The sequence below is a fragment of the Heterobasidion irregulare genome (assembly GCF_000320585.1).
Source record: "Heterobasidion irregulare TC 32-1 unplaced genomic scaffold scaffold_05, whole genome shotgun sequence".
Taxonomy (NCBI): domain Eukaryota; kingdom Fungi; phylum Basidiomycota; class Agaricomycetes; order Russulales; family Bondarzewiaceae; genus Heterobasidion; species Heterobasidion irregulare.
Window position 1 is genome coordinate 2,229,396 of NW_009258201.1, and position 16,851 is coordinate 2,246,246.

The window sequence follows — 16,851 nt, forward strand, 5'->3', positions numbered from 1 at the left end:
CGCGTGAAACGAGGGCGACGCGGTGGTGGTGCGTGGCTGCAGCGACGGAAGCCAAGGCACGAAAAAACTTCTATCACGCAGCAGGACCTCCATTTGCGCGACAAGGACGAGGCATCGGGCATCGGGAGAGAATAGAAAAAAAAAGGTCATCGCGAGGCAACGGGCCTGGACGGGTTTCGCGGAGGGCGTCAACCGCGTTCAGATCCATGACCGTGCCCTGCGCTTCATTCCAGGGAGGCGGAGTGGGCGCCCTCTTGTGCGATTGGGAGATCGGGCGAGTCTCCATTCCAGGGGATCGCGAGAGAGCGCGGGCCCAGACCCGCCTTGAAAATACTGTACCGAACGAGGACGGGGCTATTGCAGTGCCTGCTTACGCACTTATGGGTGATCGATGGTGTGGAGGGGTGTGGAGTAAGTAGCAAACGGTGGCGAAGCTCTCATCCGCAGCCGTGATGCCGAGGCGGGGCTGGGGTTCCGCGGCACTGATCACCACAAAAAGATGAGGTTTCAGATCTCAGAACTGAACTGCAATCGAGAATCGGCCCAGTGCATAGCGTCCCATTTAAATTACTTGGACAGGCAAGAAAAGAGGACATCGCTTGGATGTGATGCAGGACTGAGTCCAACCGACACCGAAAACGAATCGGAGGGACAAGAGTGCAGCGTGCGCGCAGCTGCGACGCACTGCAAGATCATTGGCCGCTGCACTTCTGCTGCTGCGGCTTTCTTTGCAAATGCTCCCTTTTTTCGAGGGTCGAGCTCGTGAAAGTTTATAATGACACACGAAAAAGAGGGTGCGACGCGCTGACAGGAGGCCTGGAACATGAGGCCAGGGCTGCTCACCGGCTTCCAGACGTCGCGCGCCAGACGGTTCAATGGGATGATCGCATGTAGAACCTGAGCTGGACGCAGCGTTGTGCCCATCAAGATCCAGAGTCAGCAGAAACATTATTATTCAAGCACGATCCCTCCGGTAACTTACACGCGCCTTGTCTTCGTTGCCCCTCGTACCGAACGCTGCGCACCTGCCATACCTGATGGTGTCGGGAACGACCCCCTCGGCCTCGGTCACGCTTTTTCACCGACCGCTCCAGCCGCCCCGGGGCTCCCCGCCGTCCGCCACGCCGCCAAGACGAGCTGCACTATATCGTCGATACCCTTGTTCTCCTTCACGCTCGCGAACACCGTCGGGCCGTCCCCGCGCATGAGCTTCGAGTCGCGGTTCATGACCTCGAGCGAGGCGTTGACGTATTGGGCGATGTCAATCTAACAAGTCGCGCGCGCGATGATCAGGCCCCACGCCGCGCGAATGGGAGAGCTGCGGGGGGATGGTGCGAGCGTACCTTGTTGATGACTAGCAAATCCGACTGCGAGATGCCAGGTCCGCCTTTCCTCGGGATCTTGTCGCCGCCCTGCACGAGAAACGACTTCATTGAGCACAAGCCCGATACCTGCACGCCCCGCACGCTCTACGAGACGGGACAAGGCGACTCACGGCTACATCGATGACGTAGATGATATAGTCCGCCAGCTCCCTCGAATAGTTCGCGGCCAGATTGTCGCCCCCGCTCTCGACCAGCATAATCTGGCACCCGAACTTCGCCTGCAGCGCCTCGAGCGCGCCCATGTTCGCGGAGATGTCCTCCCGGATGGCCGCGTGGGGGCAGCCGCCCGTTTCGATCGCCAGGATGCGCTCGGCGGGAAGCGCGCGGTTCTTGATCAGGAACTCTTGGTCCTCGCGCGTGAAGATATCGTTGGTGACCGTGGCTGGAAAGTTCGGGATCGTGTCAGGACGATGCCGTGTACGGTGCGGACGAATGAGAGGGGAGCCGCACCGAGGTTGTACTCCTGGCGCAGGCGTTGACACAGCGCGAGCGTGAGCGCCGTTTTTCCTGATCCCACAGGCCTGTGAGATGAGATACGCATAGTGAATCGTTAGATTGGTTCTTCAAGGCGCCGCGACAGCCTAGCAGAGCACGCACCCGCCGATCCCGACCGTGAACCCTCGCTCCTCAAAGTTCCTCAACGAGTAATCCGGCATGTCGCGCTCCGCAAACTTGCCTAATATCGCAAACGCCATCCGTCAGACGTCCAGATCCTAGCGAAAAAATAGCACGATGGAGTCCGAGCCCGTGTACACGCACCCGGATGCTCTAGATGTTCGTGCGTATGCCCGTGCTCTCCGATGCCATGGTCGTGGTCATGCGAATGTGAGGGCCCGCCGTCGTGCGAGTGCTCATGGTGGTTTTTGACACTGTTCGAGGCGGCGGTTGCAGAGAGGCTGTTGATGAACGGGACGTTAGCGGACATCGTGGAGGGATTATTAGGGCAAGGAGCTCAGGTGGACGCTCCTGAGTTATTCTTAGAACGGGCGGGGAAGATAAGGGTGCTTATACATACGGCGGCAGGGAGATAAGCCTTATCACTCGCAGTCTGTGCGCATATTTCCCGATTTTTTGGACTGTGGGAATCTTACATACACTGCCTTCCGAAAATGTGCTGCTAGTCAGCTGATTCACAGAGCACCCTTATCTGGCCATACACAGACATCTAGTCAGATGTTCCCAGATGACCTAAGCATCTAGGAGCATCTGGGGTATCTGGGGCTCTAGGACTCGGCTATGGTTTTGCTGGTGCTGTCTTCAAGAATGTAATCCGGGGCTATCATTGATAAAAGTAGGTTTCACCTTCATCTCATGTGACCAATGTTCTATACACCCTTTCCATAGTCTTCAAGAATGGGATTCAATAATATTATCTTTGATCTTGCTTGGCTGGAGGTAGTAGCAGGCTTGTTGCTTTTTCCCATGATCATCTTCCTCAAATGGATAGCGGGTGAGGTTTGAGTGCACTCAGACTCACTGCGCGTCCAGTTACAAATAGATCAGGTTCTATTGTATCAATTCTGGTGCGTTGTATTGCCCACGGGATGCTCCTTCCCTGGCTCATCAAGGCTCCATTATGGCACCAGACCCGCAAACATAGTACAGTGTTGTTTTAACTTCAAAGGAAGACTTGCATAAGGCAAATTGTGAGATACTGCCCTTTTCTAAGATATATCAGTAGTCCACAGAATGGTTGAAGAATCTCTTTCACATATGGATGTTGATCACCTCAGCTCAAGTAAACCATCTAAGTGGAGTTAAGAGGATAATTATATCCACAAATGACCCACTCAAAGCCAATCCTACCCTTTTGAAAATTAGAATCCACAGTTGTTGTGGAATTTTCTTCAGCACACTCCAATTTATTGTAAAGATATTGCAATTTTTTGAGCTTCCAATCCTCATACTGCTTGCCTGCCTCTGTGCATACCTATACATCTTAAACCACTCTCGCCTCTCAATCCTGCCTGGTCCACATCCCTTGCCTGTCCTTGGAAATATTCTCTTTATTACATCATGCAGACCATAGGAGACATATGCTGCGTGGGCTCACAAAAGTGAGCATGCACCCTCCTGCTAATCTGGCACTATATTGAATTTCTATCTGTGCATAGCCGACATAGTGTCTGTCCATACACTCGGCCACCTGACCCTTGTCGTCAACACCATCAAAGCAGCCAAAGAGATGTTTGAGCATTGATGAGCATGGGTGTTCTCTAGGCACCAATACCCCACTTTTTGCAGCTTTTCAGTATTTTTTGACTATTTGGCATACTTAGGACCGACCGATCCCGATTTGTTCGGCAATCTCAGTCATTTGTCAGGTGTTGACTTTGCATTTAGACCTCTGCACAGTTGTTTGGAGCTATTCATAGTCATCTTATCTATCTATTATCACTCTTAGCAGTAGGGGCTCTCCACAAACTATCGCGGCCAATCGCCGATTGGTTTGGTATGCTTCATATGGTCAGCACATTCGGTCGGCTTTGGTGTCCCGAATCAGAGGCAGCCAAACACTTTGTTGACTCAAAATGGATCTGTCTTTTTATCTTTTATTGTCTTTATGACTTCTGTTGACCTATCCTTTGTTATCCTCAGAGCTCCCAAGTTTCTAAATGGTTTACCCATGTGACATGTGGCTCTTATCTCCAGGTCCATGTGGACTCACCTTGGCAATCTCTCCACTTATTTAGACTTTAGAGTTATTGTTTCTTATCTTATAGTATTTGCAACATCACTCCCTTATCTTCTTTATCTTTGATCACTCTTGGCACACAAGTCCAATTTCTCTATGCCTCTGCTGATCTCTTTATCTTGTACCTATTTAGACTTACTATAAAAGAGCACCTATGGCCTTGCAATACATCAGCTTTGGCTCTCCCCTTGTTCTGATTCCATTTGTGCGCTTGTGTCCATAAGACTTTGAGCTATTGCATTCTAACCCTCGTTCACAGTTTTCCCCTTTGTTTGTGTTGTTGCATTTGATTGCAGCCCTTCGTCAGAGCCCTTGTCATCTTGCTTTTTCCCTCTCATCTAGTTTGTCATCCTCTGCCAGTGTCCAGTGTGGCCTTGCACCCATCCCCTTCCCTTTGCGTCCCAATCAAATCCCAATCAAACATCAACCAACCAACTGACCTACCAACTGACCTACCAACTGACCTACCAACTAACCAACCGACCTACTGACTGACCGACCTACCGACCAACTGACTGACTGCTGACTGACCGACCAACTGCCCAACTGCCTGACTGCCCAACTGACCGAATTTTGATTTTGGAGTTGTTTGTTTGCTATACTCCGAACACTTTTAGTACACTCCCTTGTTGGTTGTTTCACAGCTTATAGTTTCTTGCATACTAGAACCAGCTTCTGCCTACCTGCACTTGTAGGGGTGTTTCTTGGGTGTGTTTTACACTCAGAGGCATCACTAGCATATCAACAATATATTTGTTCCTAAAAAAACTTGGCTAAGGCTGTTGAAGATGCAGTTGTAAGAGCTCGTCCTTCTGAGACCTATAACAAGTCATCTCTTGCTGCAACAATATACTTGTATCCTTTTGCTTCTGGCATAAGCATAATATCTACATATATCTTTGTCCATAGTGTTGCAGGAGTGGAGACTGTGAGTGGGATCTCCATTCTTCGCATGCTGCAGATTTGGCATTGATGGCAAGATTACACATGATGGTGGACATCAGCACATCGATAAGGCCAGAAGAATCAAAGTCAAACTGTTTCAAATATTGCCTGTTCTCCTCTATGACCTAATCCTTTATAAGCTTTGGTAAGGATTGCAATCCATGTGGCCTTATTCATGATAACCTTGAGTAGGGGTCGATTCCCATTCTGCCAATACATTACTTTATCCTTCACAAAGAACTTAGCTGCTTGGTGGATGAATCTTTTCTCTTCTTGTACTGAGGATTTCCCAAAGGGATATAAAAGTGATGTCAAAAAGTGATATATGTCCTGCAATATTTCCTCTTGAGACTGGTGAATAGAAAGGCTTGACAGAAGTTCCTGAACTGAATAGCTCTGAGCAGCCGATAGTCTTGGGATTTGAAAATTATGGTGCTGCTGCTTGGCAACTGAATACAACGCAATATTATCAAGCCATGAGTCATCATCTGGTTCTATCACTTCTCCATCTGCCAATGGCCATTGAGATAGTGCATTTGGTCCTTTGTGCCATTCAGCTGGTATATGTACCAAGGCAAAGTCAAACATCAAGATCCCTTGAATCCATCAGTTGATTGCTACATTTAGCTGAAGATCTGGAGAGTTTAGCATCTCTTTGATGTATTTTGCATCAACTTCCACATAAAAGTTTTTGGCCCCAATCAGGTATAACTGGTAATGCCATAATGCCTAGTAAAGGCCATAGAGTTCTAGCTTTGGCTGAGAATATTGTGCTTCTACTTCATTCATCGGTAAGGATCTATAATGAGCTGGCTGTTTCCTTCCTTCTTTGTCTAGTTGCAATAGAATAAATCCTATAGCGATGTAACTTGAATCCACTGATAAGATAACAGGATTTTCTGATGAATAATCAATGGATCTAAGAGTAGGAGCTGAAGTGATAACTTTCTTGAGGGTGCTAAAAGCCTCCTGCCGCTTATCAGTCCATTCAAAATCCACATCTTTTCTTATCAATTCTGTTAAGAGTCTAGCAAGAAGAGAATAGTTGGGAATCCAAATTCGAACAGTTCCACAAAGGCCTAGAAATCCACAAACATCCTTGACTAACATCAGAACTGGCCAATTGAGAATTTTATCAATTTTTTTGGTTTCTGGCAGTCGGCCTTTAGGAGTATATCTTTGTCCCACAATCACCACATCAGGCCGGCATATTTGTTCTTTGGTTGCTAAGAAGGTGCCCCTAGCACATTTGATTTTATGCATGACATGATAAACATCCTGTGCATGCTCCCAAATAAACCTTTGTAATCCTGGGTTTTCAGATAAAACTTGAGGGTTCCCCTCCTTATCATGGTATATAATTAATGGACCTTGGATTCCACAGTCATCTATAAATATGTTTGCTTTATTGGGAATTTTGTCTTGAAGAATAAAGGACATAGAATTCTGAAATTTTGCTGGAGAGTTGGTATATCCCATAGGCATAGATGTGAGACATAATAGCCCTAATGGTATCTGAAATGCAGTAAGGTCTTGGCTTGCTGGATGCACTTTTCTTCCATCAAAACCCCAGAACGGATCAGAGACTGTATTGCATAAGCGCCCTGCATATGGTGTAACAAAATTATCAGTAATTGGAGGGAGTCCTGCATTGTGGATTGAAACCTTGTTCAATGGTTGCAAGTCATGTACAATCCTGAGTTTGCCATTCTTCTTGACTACACAAAACTATCTCGACCGATATGCTAATTAACTAGGCTCATAAACTCCCGCCTTTATTTTGTCCTGTGATAGTTGTACAACCTAGTCCTTGATACCTAGTGGAATTGGAATATTCTTGTAGACCCATGGAGTATGGGGAACTGTTAGATAAATATATAGTAAGAAGTAAGATTCTTTCAAAGTATCACAATCAGTTTCTTCGAAAGCTAATGCTTCCTCGTTGAGCTGCATGATATGTTGAAACAACTTTTCTTCTTCTGGCCATAAGAATCCTTTAGGATTGAGGTTTAATATTTTGAGATGTTTAGGTGTGATTTTAGTAAAAGGGATGAATTTAGAAGGATTTGGAGAGAGTGGCAGTAGAGTGATAAGAGGGTCTTCGGAAATATTCCTCAAAACACGAGCTTCTTCAGGAAATAGACCTGCAATTGGTCAAACCTTCCTATCCACATGTTTGTATGCAGTGAATGAATTATGCTGAAGATGTAATGGCGGCAACATTTTTCTAAAGATCAAGGTTATACACCAATTCAAATATAAATTCAACTTAGAACAATGCAGTGATAGGTAAAAACATTTGAGAGATATTGCAAGTCCAACCTGTACATACAAAGATGTCAGATAACAGTCAATGGAGGAGGTAAGTGGCCATAATAATGCCAAGCAGGGGCAGGAATTTCATATAGAAAGGAAACTATCAATTAGAGCATAGAGAATATTTAAAACATACAGGAGCAGCACCAGACTATAACATGTCGAGACATCCTATACAAAGATCAGAAAGAATATTAAAGGCCATCAAAATGTCCAAGGAATATAAGAGAGAAGTGTTCCAAATAAGATTCTTTATCCATTTCAACACTTAACTAAGGCTGCTTACTTATTGCTTACTCCATATACCTCTGCTCCCTATCTCAGAGCTCCTCAACCATGGTGCCTGCATGGTCGAGTCGTCGAAAGTAGTTCCGGGCCCATGCCTTGTTGGGAGAAGGGCCAAAAAAGTGGTTGTTAACAAGATGGCGGATGGGTAGGTCATTGGCAAAGTGGATGTCAGTGAACCTATGCAAGACCTTCATGAAATTATGCCTTCCCTAGATTTCAAATAGCCAGCATACCTCCCAGACAAAATATGACTCATCGGAATATATTAAGGGGTTATATCAGTCTAGGGCAGTAATTGATTCAAGCCTGCTAGAAGTGAGGAAAAATTGAAATAAGGGGTCCGTGAAGGTGGCTTCAAGAGAGTGGTCATACTGTCGGGGATGATAGTACTGCCTTTCAACAAAACTCCAGAGAGATACAATGGCACTCATGGTAAGGTTTTGCCAGTGGGCCCACACTAGGATAATTCTGGGCATCAGAACTCTTATGCACGGCAAGATGCTGCTTGTGTCAGGGTGCAAGCCTGACCAGAACCGCTTGATAATTGTCAAAAGAAATAGAAACTTATCCCCATAGACTGGTGTTGGAGGCTTCTGGGTCAAAACAAGTGAGCCATTATGATTGCAAATAACAGGTCCATTGCAGAAGAATATGTGAGACCACTGATTGTCTGGCCCTGGAATCAGCTCCCTAACCCTTCCAGAACCTTCCTCGTCATCCTCATTGTTCTCAAAATTCCCTGGGATCAGCGCTCCGTGGCTCGACTCTTCATCGTCAACATTAATGGGCCTTGCTAGGCTCACGCCGAGTGGTAATTAAGGTGGGGTTAGTGGCGGGGTCAGTAATGGCAGCACTGTGTTGTCTGGAGATGGTGGTGGCTGTGGAGGTGGTGGTCTATGTGGATCGGGCGGAGTGTGTCAAGAAGATGCTATAGAGGAGCTCTCAGAGGGTGGGGGAACCTCCGGGGATAGGGATATCCCTAGCTTCTTGAGCTCATCTGAATGATACTCAAAAGGCCCAAGAGTAGGCTGCATGATGAACCGCAGGTCTGTAAAAGGGTCTACGACTAGAGGGCTAGCATGTACATAAAATATTGTAGCATTATCGACTGGGGACAGGGCTGGTGGCAGAACGTATCATGGGAATGGAGATGGTGAGTGTCTTTGCAGCTCATTCATCAGTGATGCAACAGAGGGTGCGGGAGTGGTTGGCGCATAAGCGTGAATGGTGTATGAGGCCCCAGAGCTCTCATTGAGGCTCCCAGTCCTGTGAAAAGCATCTGCGGTGGCGGTACAAGCACAAATAGCTGCCACAAGGTCTGCGGGGCCATCCACTCCTGCCTGGGTTGCATCTCTGACATCTATGTGTGCCTGCACAATGGGTGCCACTACATAGCTAACGGAAGTGGGTGCGGGTAGTGCATTCATAGGTCATAGGCCACTGCCGGTGTTATTGGACGAGGTGCATGAACCTAGGCACTCGAGTTCTGAGAAAGAGTCCCTAGTGCTTGAATTGTTCGTAGTGGGCTGTGCACGCGCTCTATTTGCCTGACAAATGGTATCACAGGTGGATGTTCATATTCCAAAGGGGAAAGGGGTTGAAGAAAAAGTCCTGCAAATCCATTTAGATGGCTGCTCATCCGCTAAGCCCTTCAATGGTGAATGTTCTGCGCTGGAATGGTTAGCGTTGAGCTGCGCTACATCTGCGCTGCCCTGCGCACCTCGTGGGGACTCCCCATCAACGTGCATGGCATTGTTCTTGTTGTGCTCCCTCCACCACTTTTCCATTCACCTCCCACTGCCTCTGTGACTATTGGCTTTGCACTCATCAATGGCAGGAGCTCTGCCTAATGCTTGTGTGTCGTGTGCGTTGTGCCCCATGCCCTGAGTTCCCTCAACCCCTCCCTCTCTTGTTCTGACTTGATCCTCTTCGTTTCTTCAGCTGTCCAAGTCCTCTTGAGTGCCATTATAGGCTCGTAGGTCCGTTTCGTCGACACGGAGCTAAGGGAGTGGAGAGACAGGAGGTGGCAGTCGGTAGTTGTCATCAGGCGGGTAGGGGTCCCTTCGGATGATTCCGGCCCTCTGCGAGTCATCTGGACAGGCTGGCATGGGCTGTGCATTGGCAGCTGCAATGAAGTTGTGGAGGCGTGACAAGGATTAGGTGAGCAGAGTGCTGGAGTTGTCGAGAGGTGTCGCCAGCAAAGCAGGAAGGGAAAGGAGATGACACATATCCAGCACTGGATTGGTTCAGTTGCCTGGCCCGGGGGCCGCAGCTTCAGAATCGGACCCTCCAGTGGTGCCACCAAAAAGCAGGTAGTGAATGTTTCGGTTGCAACTTGGCACTGGGAGCCAATAGGTTCGAATGAATAATACCCTATACTCCACACCAGGAGAAGCAGTGCTGCCAGAGATTTGAGAAACCAGAGCAGAAGTGAGGAGAACATGATCATGAAAATGCTCGCCCTGCTTGAAGCCAGATCCAAGCTCAGCTCCCTAGCCAGACAAGACAATGTCATAGGTCTCCCCATCATGATTAAGCCTGATGTCTTCTTGCCAAGCCTGCTTATAAATATCAAGAAGGGTGGTATCTGGGTAGACCTTGAAAGCCAATGGGAGTTGAAAAGAAGGTCACTCAATTAGTTCTTGGAAGGCTAGATAAAAATTGGAGCTTGCACTTTCAGAAGGCATTGGGAATGTGATTTGATGATCCTTTCCTTGCTCAATCCTCCTCCTTTTTATACCCTTTCCTTAAATGTTTCTCCTCCTTTCTAGAGACATTTCTTCAAGTCTCTGAGTTAGCTTGCTTATGCTATCCATGTGTTTCCCTTTCCTTTTTTGCAAGACTGCAGAGAACTGGGTTTCCTCAGTAGGTGATGCCAAGCAGGGTAGTAAACTTGGCACTTTTTTTTATCGGAATCCTCATAGGAGATCTTTTGACAGATCTAGACAGGACCGTGTCTCCAGGTTACCATTAGCATGTGATTCTTCTGCACTTCTGATGATTGATATCTGACTCAGCTGGAGGAGTCCAGCTGCTACTTGGAGCCTTTTCCAATGTTCCTAATGACTGATTTGGCTCTGGCCCAGGTTCCACAGGCGACTTTCAAAATGATCTCAGTCAAGTGACCTGATTTCTGGCTTCCTCATCAGGTCCAAAGTATTACCAAGTGAGGCTGTGTAGCTCTTGGAGATAGGAAACCAATGCCTAATCCAGGAGAGATGCTCCTCATTCCCATTTCCCATCTCTCTTCCTTTAGCATCAGCAACCTTAGCTTTGAACTGGACTATATCCAGATTATCTAGATCTTTAAATTGTAAATAGGTTCCATCCTTTCTCTCATCAATTCCCACAAAATTGCCTCTCTGCCAGGGACGTCCTAGCAACATTGAGAATGGAAGATTCTCACCAATATAAAGACTGGTCCAAGTGGTTATTCCTCCAAACTGTAACTGGATATCTTCAATAAGTCCGATGAGTTCTTCTTCTCCACCATTGGCATCATGCATCCTAATATGCGCTTTCTTGTTAACTGGTAGGAATATGAGCTCATTGCAAACTTCCTTAGAAATAATATTGAGCTACGACCCTGTGTCAATAATTACAGATACTGGGCTTGAGTTTTGGTATTGACTAAAGAATAAAGAAATGTTGATGAGAGGTTCACTAATAGTCCGGGTTAGATTTATGTAAGCTCGTTTATGTCTATCTTGAGATGCCTTAGGCTGATCAGCAACCTTGAACTTTATACTTTTTGACAGTAGTGAAGACAGCTCTTTAGAGACTCTAAGCAAGTCCCCAACTGCAACTTCAATTGGTGTTTGCAGAACTTGATTCAAGACACAAGATGGATCGGTTGTTGATGAGATCATCGATTGTTGAAGGTAAGGCTTCTTTTACTGTCGATTTCCTGTTCCTTCTTTTAATTGATCCTTTGTCAGTTCCTCTAATCTTTGTGTTGACCTTTTAAGGAAATGCTGCTATTTTGGTTTCACAATGTCAACTTTCATTTCTGAATCAGGATCCTTTTTGATTACACTCTGCTTCTTGGCTAATTTCAATTTTGGAGGGTTTGGTTGCTGATCATCTCTAGTGTCTTTCATAATGAAATTGCTATCCTCATTATACTTGGGTGCATGAGTATCGACAGGCTAGTTCTTGGTAAACTGTGGTTTGTGAAAATCAAAAAAGGGCTTTGCTGTGTCATTCACAGGTGTTGGAACAATAGGGATTGGTGCTGGAGGCATCCTAAGTGGTTCTACTGGTTGTTTTCCCTAGCTTCTAGTTCCAGATGATGGTCCTTGAGGTATTGTAGATGATTTGGCTGGTTCTAGTAATTTGTTAGGCAGTGTTTTTGGTCTTGGATGACCTAGCCGCTCTCCTAAAATTCTTGGAGCCTGCATTGCCTGAGATTCTTGTGGCCTGGGATCTAATCACAGTTGGCTGCAGTTTGGTGGATATACTCCATCAAATGCCCTTTTTCTCATAGACTTAGTTGACTTAATAGATCACTCCACCAGAAAGACTTGATATTCCTCACCTTCCCTATAGATCATGTAAACATCTTCCTTGTCATTACTTTTTGCTTCTAAGGATGTATCACCATTGACTAGAACCAAATTGGTTTGGCTTCGATGAGTTGTATCCATGATATCTCTTTTATATTTTGTGGCTTCAATGATGGTCTCATTTTAGAATCTGCTAATCCTTGTACCAGTTCCATGAGTGATCCGCCCTACATTATCACATGCTAGAACTCCTGATTTGGTTAATTTAAATATCTGAGGGCACCAACCCAATCCATGTCCTTTTTCTCTGCAACTATAACACATCATCTCCTCTTGCCAAGGAGGTTCTTCAGGCATTCTGATAAATCCAATTTCCCGTGGTGGTGCCGGATGCGGAAGAGGCTGATGTTGAAAGCTTGATTGAGGGCTTGTCTAAATTGGAAGAGTTATGGGTTTGGATTGCAAATCAGGTGCTCACATAATATTAACTATGTCCCATTCTAGCTTCATAGCTCAATAGTAAACTTAGACATATTTTGACAATGTGATATCCATTCAGTTCATCATATCTACTAATCCTTCCATTTCATCGGCTGAGACTGAAGCCTTTGCATTTGCACCAGCCTTAACTGGAATAATCTCATCGTCACTATCATAGGAGACTTTCTTGGCTTTCTTCTTCTTTAAGGCTCCTGACCATTTATGAGACTTGGACTTCTTAATATCAGTTTGACAAATATCATCTTTTGTTGAGGTTTCATTGTTTGAGTTGGACTTTCCTGACCAGTCTGTACCATCAAATTTCCTATCAGTCAGGTAGTCATTAAATTGCTCTTTTTGCAAGATGGTTTCTGCAATTGCTTTAATAGTTACCATTGGGTATGGGCTTGCCCGATCTACTTTGGTTGTGGATGACAGAAGATGGTTTTCAATAATAAATCTAAGTCCTCGGCCAATTCCAACCCAAAAATAGGTTGCTTCTTCTTGGTCTGTGATTTTACCTTTGCTTTTTAGCCATCCTGTGATCTTGATATATCCACATGTATATCTACACCAAGAGGCCAAATCACCCATGCATTGGTGTTTAGTCTTCTGCATATATGCTAAGAGATCCTTCTTCTTGTAATGATTCCGGTAAAGATCAGCATTATAGTATGTTTAAAGATCATCTTTCAGCTCAGTCCATTTATTGTTCTGGAAGCTTTGAAGGGCTTTGATGACTTCATGGACACTCCATGAACAGTACTATGTTATATTTTCACACTTTTCCTTATCACTTGTCGCATTGTACAATCAGCATAGTTTATCATATTGGTCCAAGAACTAACCAATTTCTGAATGCTCTCCTTGGAATTTAGCTAGAGCATGTTTTGATCCTGGAAATGGCATCATTTCTGGAGTATTGGTAGTGGGGATGGTAGGAGGGTTAGATAGTCCAGCAGACATATTAGCTTATGCTATGGCAAGCTCTGTGGTTCTGATGTTGGTACCAAAAGGATAAACAACAAGAGTGAGAAATAGATAACCCTCGCGGTGGGCTCCAGTAATGTCGTGCAGTGAGACAGTTTGAAGTTGGAGGGTGGGAAATAGTCTAATTGACATGCCAACCAATTCCAAAGAATCCTTGCCTAGACTGACTCAGGTTTTCCTTCTTTCCCAGAGCAGCCTAGTTGTTTGTTGTTGAGGGTAATTTTTCTTGTTTATATAATGGTACCAGTTTATCTTACTTATGCAAAGCTGTGTGCCTATGTTAGGAGGTGTATGGATCCTAAGGGAGTGGTTACTAGTGTGCTGTGAAGTGTGTTGTTCCTATCAAGGTACTGTGTGTTAGGATTGGTAGAACAGCATGAGAAATACTTTCCTAAATTCAGACTCTTTCCATTTAGAAGAATCTAGAGGATGAGTGTGATGAAGAGATGAGACCTGGATATCAGACTAATAGGTGTTAAACTTGGTGTTTTCAGAGCTTCTTTACTGATGCAGGTTCAGACGTTTTCTGACCAGATTAGACTTAGAACTAACTCAGCGTCCCATTTGGACTAACACAGCTTTAGACTTATCAGAAGATACTTGGTGCTAACTTCAGAGACTTCAGTGATTAGTGAAGACCACCTTATAAAGTAAAGATCAGTTTACAGGGCAAGAGCAACTTTAACAACAGGGGCAACAAACTGCATATATTTCAGGGCACATGCACTCCTTTTTTATGTGTTTCTGGAGAGGCTGTGCATGAGACCTGGATTTGGGTATTTACAGATGTATCTAGGTGCTAAAGATTCTAGAATGAAGTGTCTGGTCTAAACTAGAATAGAGTAGGCTTTCCTAGATTCCTCTAGAGCATGGCCTGGAATTATTCTAGATTCTCTATTAGTCACCTAAGCAGCTCTAGGTTCTCTAGCCTCTCAATTCCTCATTAGCTCACTAAGCCATTATAAAGCCTCTCAGTACATTAGAAAGCACATAATGTCCATGCAATTCTATGAGAGTCTGGATCAGTTTGGCTCTACTTTGGTCCCTTCTAGGCTTTGTCTGGTCTATTAAAATAGCACCAAGGCAGCTTTGCTAATAAATATAGATACTTTAAATCCCTGATAAGTCAAGATATAATGAAAGACAGCTGCATATATTCACAAATATAGATCAAAATGTCCATCCACATCCTAAGCATGAAACTGGAGCCAAGTAAGAGTGTGATACTTGAAATATAAAGACTGTATGAATTTTATGGAAAGAAATAAACAAGAAACACTGGACTAAAGGAGTAAGAACTTAATGAATCATGAATGGGTAAAGCGCTCATAGCCTAGCAAATCGACAAAAGATCATACCTCCCACTCCTGCTAATGCTTGCCTTGCAATCTCTAAGACATTGCCATCAGATGTGGGAACACATTTGTGGTCAGAGCTAAAGAGAGCTCGAATGTACTGACCAAACGTGTAATATATTGCATAGCCAAGTGGGGAAGGGGAGTTAACACGGAAAGTAGATGTCACCACTATGAACTGCTATTTGTTGCCTGCTCTACCAAAGACAGCAATACAATCATCTCGCCAGACCATTTTAGAAAGAACAATAGTCGTAAACTTGTAGTCACCATCTGGCTTTCTTTTGATCACATTTACTGAAACCCCATCTTCCAACCAAATCCCCTCTTTCCTAGGAAGGACACAGACTTTCATTGATACTCCTCCGGCCGAAACTGGTGGCAGTCAAATTCCATCTTTGGTGGGAGGGATTAATATTATAGATGGCTTATTCAAAGGTGATGGAGCTAGAAGAGTATTGGAGGTGACATTGATGTGGTATGTGGGTTTGTAGGGGATGGTTATAAAAGAGCTAGATGATGGGAAGACAGAGGACACATTAAGCAAGTCAGGTTGTGGACCCAATGGGACAATTAGTGGATGGAAGTCCAGTGGTGGCTGTCGAAGCTTTGTGTGGCAATGAAGATGGAACAATGATCAAGGGAATGTGCCCCAGAGTAATAAGCATGCAGAGGTGTCATTGGACATGATGTAAGGGAGTAATGTGTAGATGTGATTACCGGTAGTTCTTGAATCACCTTGTTCCTCAATTTCCCATTCTTCCCTAATGTTCCTTGCATTGGCCTAGACTTGCATAGTTATTTCTTTCTATGGAATATTCTTGGAAATTATCCTGCCAAGGCACAAACTTGTTTGCATTGTGACAGTGCTCAAACATGTCCTTGGCTGCTTCAATAGTGTTGACAACAAGGATAAGGTGACCAAGCGTGTGGACAGATACTATGTTGGCTGTGCACAGACAAGGATAAGATACAGTGTCAGCAACATCCAGATCAAAGGAAAGGCAGATGCTAGCTTTTATACTCACAAGCCCATGCAGCATATGTCTCTCATGGTCTGCGGGATGGAATGGAATGGATATTTCTGAGAAAAGGCAGGGGATGTGGACCAGGTGGGATGAAGAGGCAAGAGTTGTGAAAGATGTATAAGTATACACAGAGACAGACGAGTGTTGCAAAGAGAATTAGATTCTCAATTATCTCCAGCATGTTTCTTGCAGGAGAGGCTCGAAGGGACTATACAATGTCAAAGTCGGATGTCCACAAGTTAGTAGACAATGAGAGATAGCTGACAATGAGAGGGCTGTGTAACAAGGCTCTTTGTAGGTTTAAGTATGCCTTCTCCCCCACGTGAGTGTTCTATTGGAGCTAAGGTTCCACGTCAATTTGGGATCCATATATATCACTCACTCTGTAAGTCCATTAACACATCATAAATGTTGCCTCAGAGAGCCACATATACGTCTTCCATTTGAAGGAAGATGACACTGTGCTATATTTGCAGTTCTAGTACCCTGATGAGTATAGCCTCGATAAGCAGGAGAAAGAAGGTTGAGTGGATGATACAACGTACTGAAACCAGAACACTTGAAAAAAGTAATCACCCTATGCACAGTGAAAGGCGAATCCGACAGGTGCGCCAACTAAAGCTGTCAGTAATTTGAAGTAGGTTAGCATGAGAAAATGTGACAAATTTGCCGCCTCATGCCCGAGCGATATCATTGGACACCATGCTCAGTGATTACAGCTGGTGTCAAAACTGTAGACATGGTTTTGAGTTTCTTCTGCTCAGAAACCTTGTTGACCTTTGGAAGAGGACAAACAAGTGTAAATGACTGCATAGGCCTATTAGCACTTGAGCGCAATGCGGGCACTGTGGCAATTCCAATTGA

General features: G+C 45.1%; 3 protein-coding genes across 3 annotated transcripts; all 3 read right to left on the reverse strand.

Moving 5' to 3' along the window:
- Window positions 1-6,828: 6,828 nt before the first annotated feature.
- Window positions 6,829-7,179, reverse strand: HETIRDRAFT_45985 (uncharacterized protein; the record flags this gene model as incomplete). Its single annotated transcript, XM_009547520.1, has 1 exon — window positions 6,829-7,179. A coding segment is annotated over one exon (351 nt), but the record flags the coding sequence as incomplete, so codon positions are not given.
- Window positions 7,180-8,409: 1,230 nt separating this feature from the next.
- Window positions 8,410-8,663, reverse strand: HETIRDRAFT_451710 (uncharacterized protein; the record flags this gene model as incomplete). The annotated part of the gene is made up of 2 exons (XM_009548368.1): window positions 8,410-8,523; window positions 8,589-8,663. The coding sequence occupies 2 exons, from the start codon at window positions 8,661-8,663 to the stop codon at window positions 8,410-8,412; spliced, it is 189 nt and encodes a 62-aa protein (XP_009546663.1).
- Window positions 8,664-9,475: 812 nt separating this feature from the next.
- Window positions 9,476-10,072, reverse strand: HETIRDRAFT_427250 (uncharacterized protein; the record flags this gene model as incomplete). The annotated part of the gene is made up of 1 exon (XM_009548369.1): window positions 9,476-10,072. The coding sequence occupies one exon, from the start codon at window positions 10,070-10,072 to the stop codon at window positions 9,476-9,478; it is 597 nt and encodes a 198-aa protein (XP_009546664.1).
- Window positions 10,073-16,851: the final 6,779 nt, after the last annotated feature.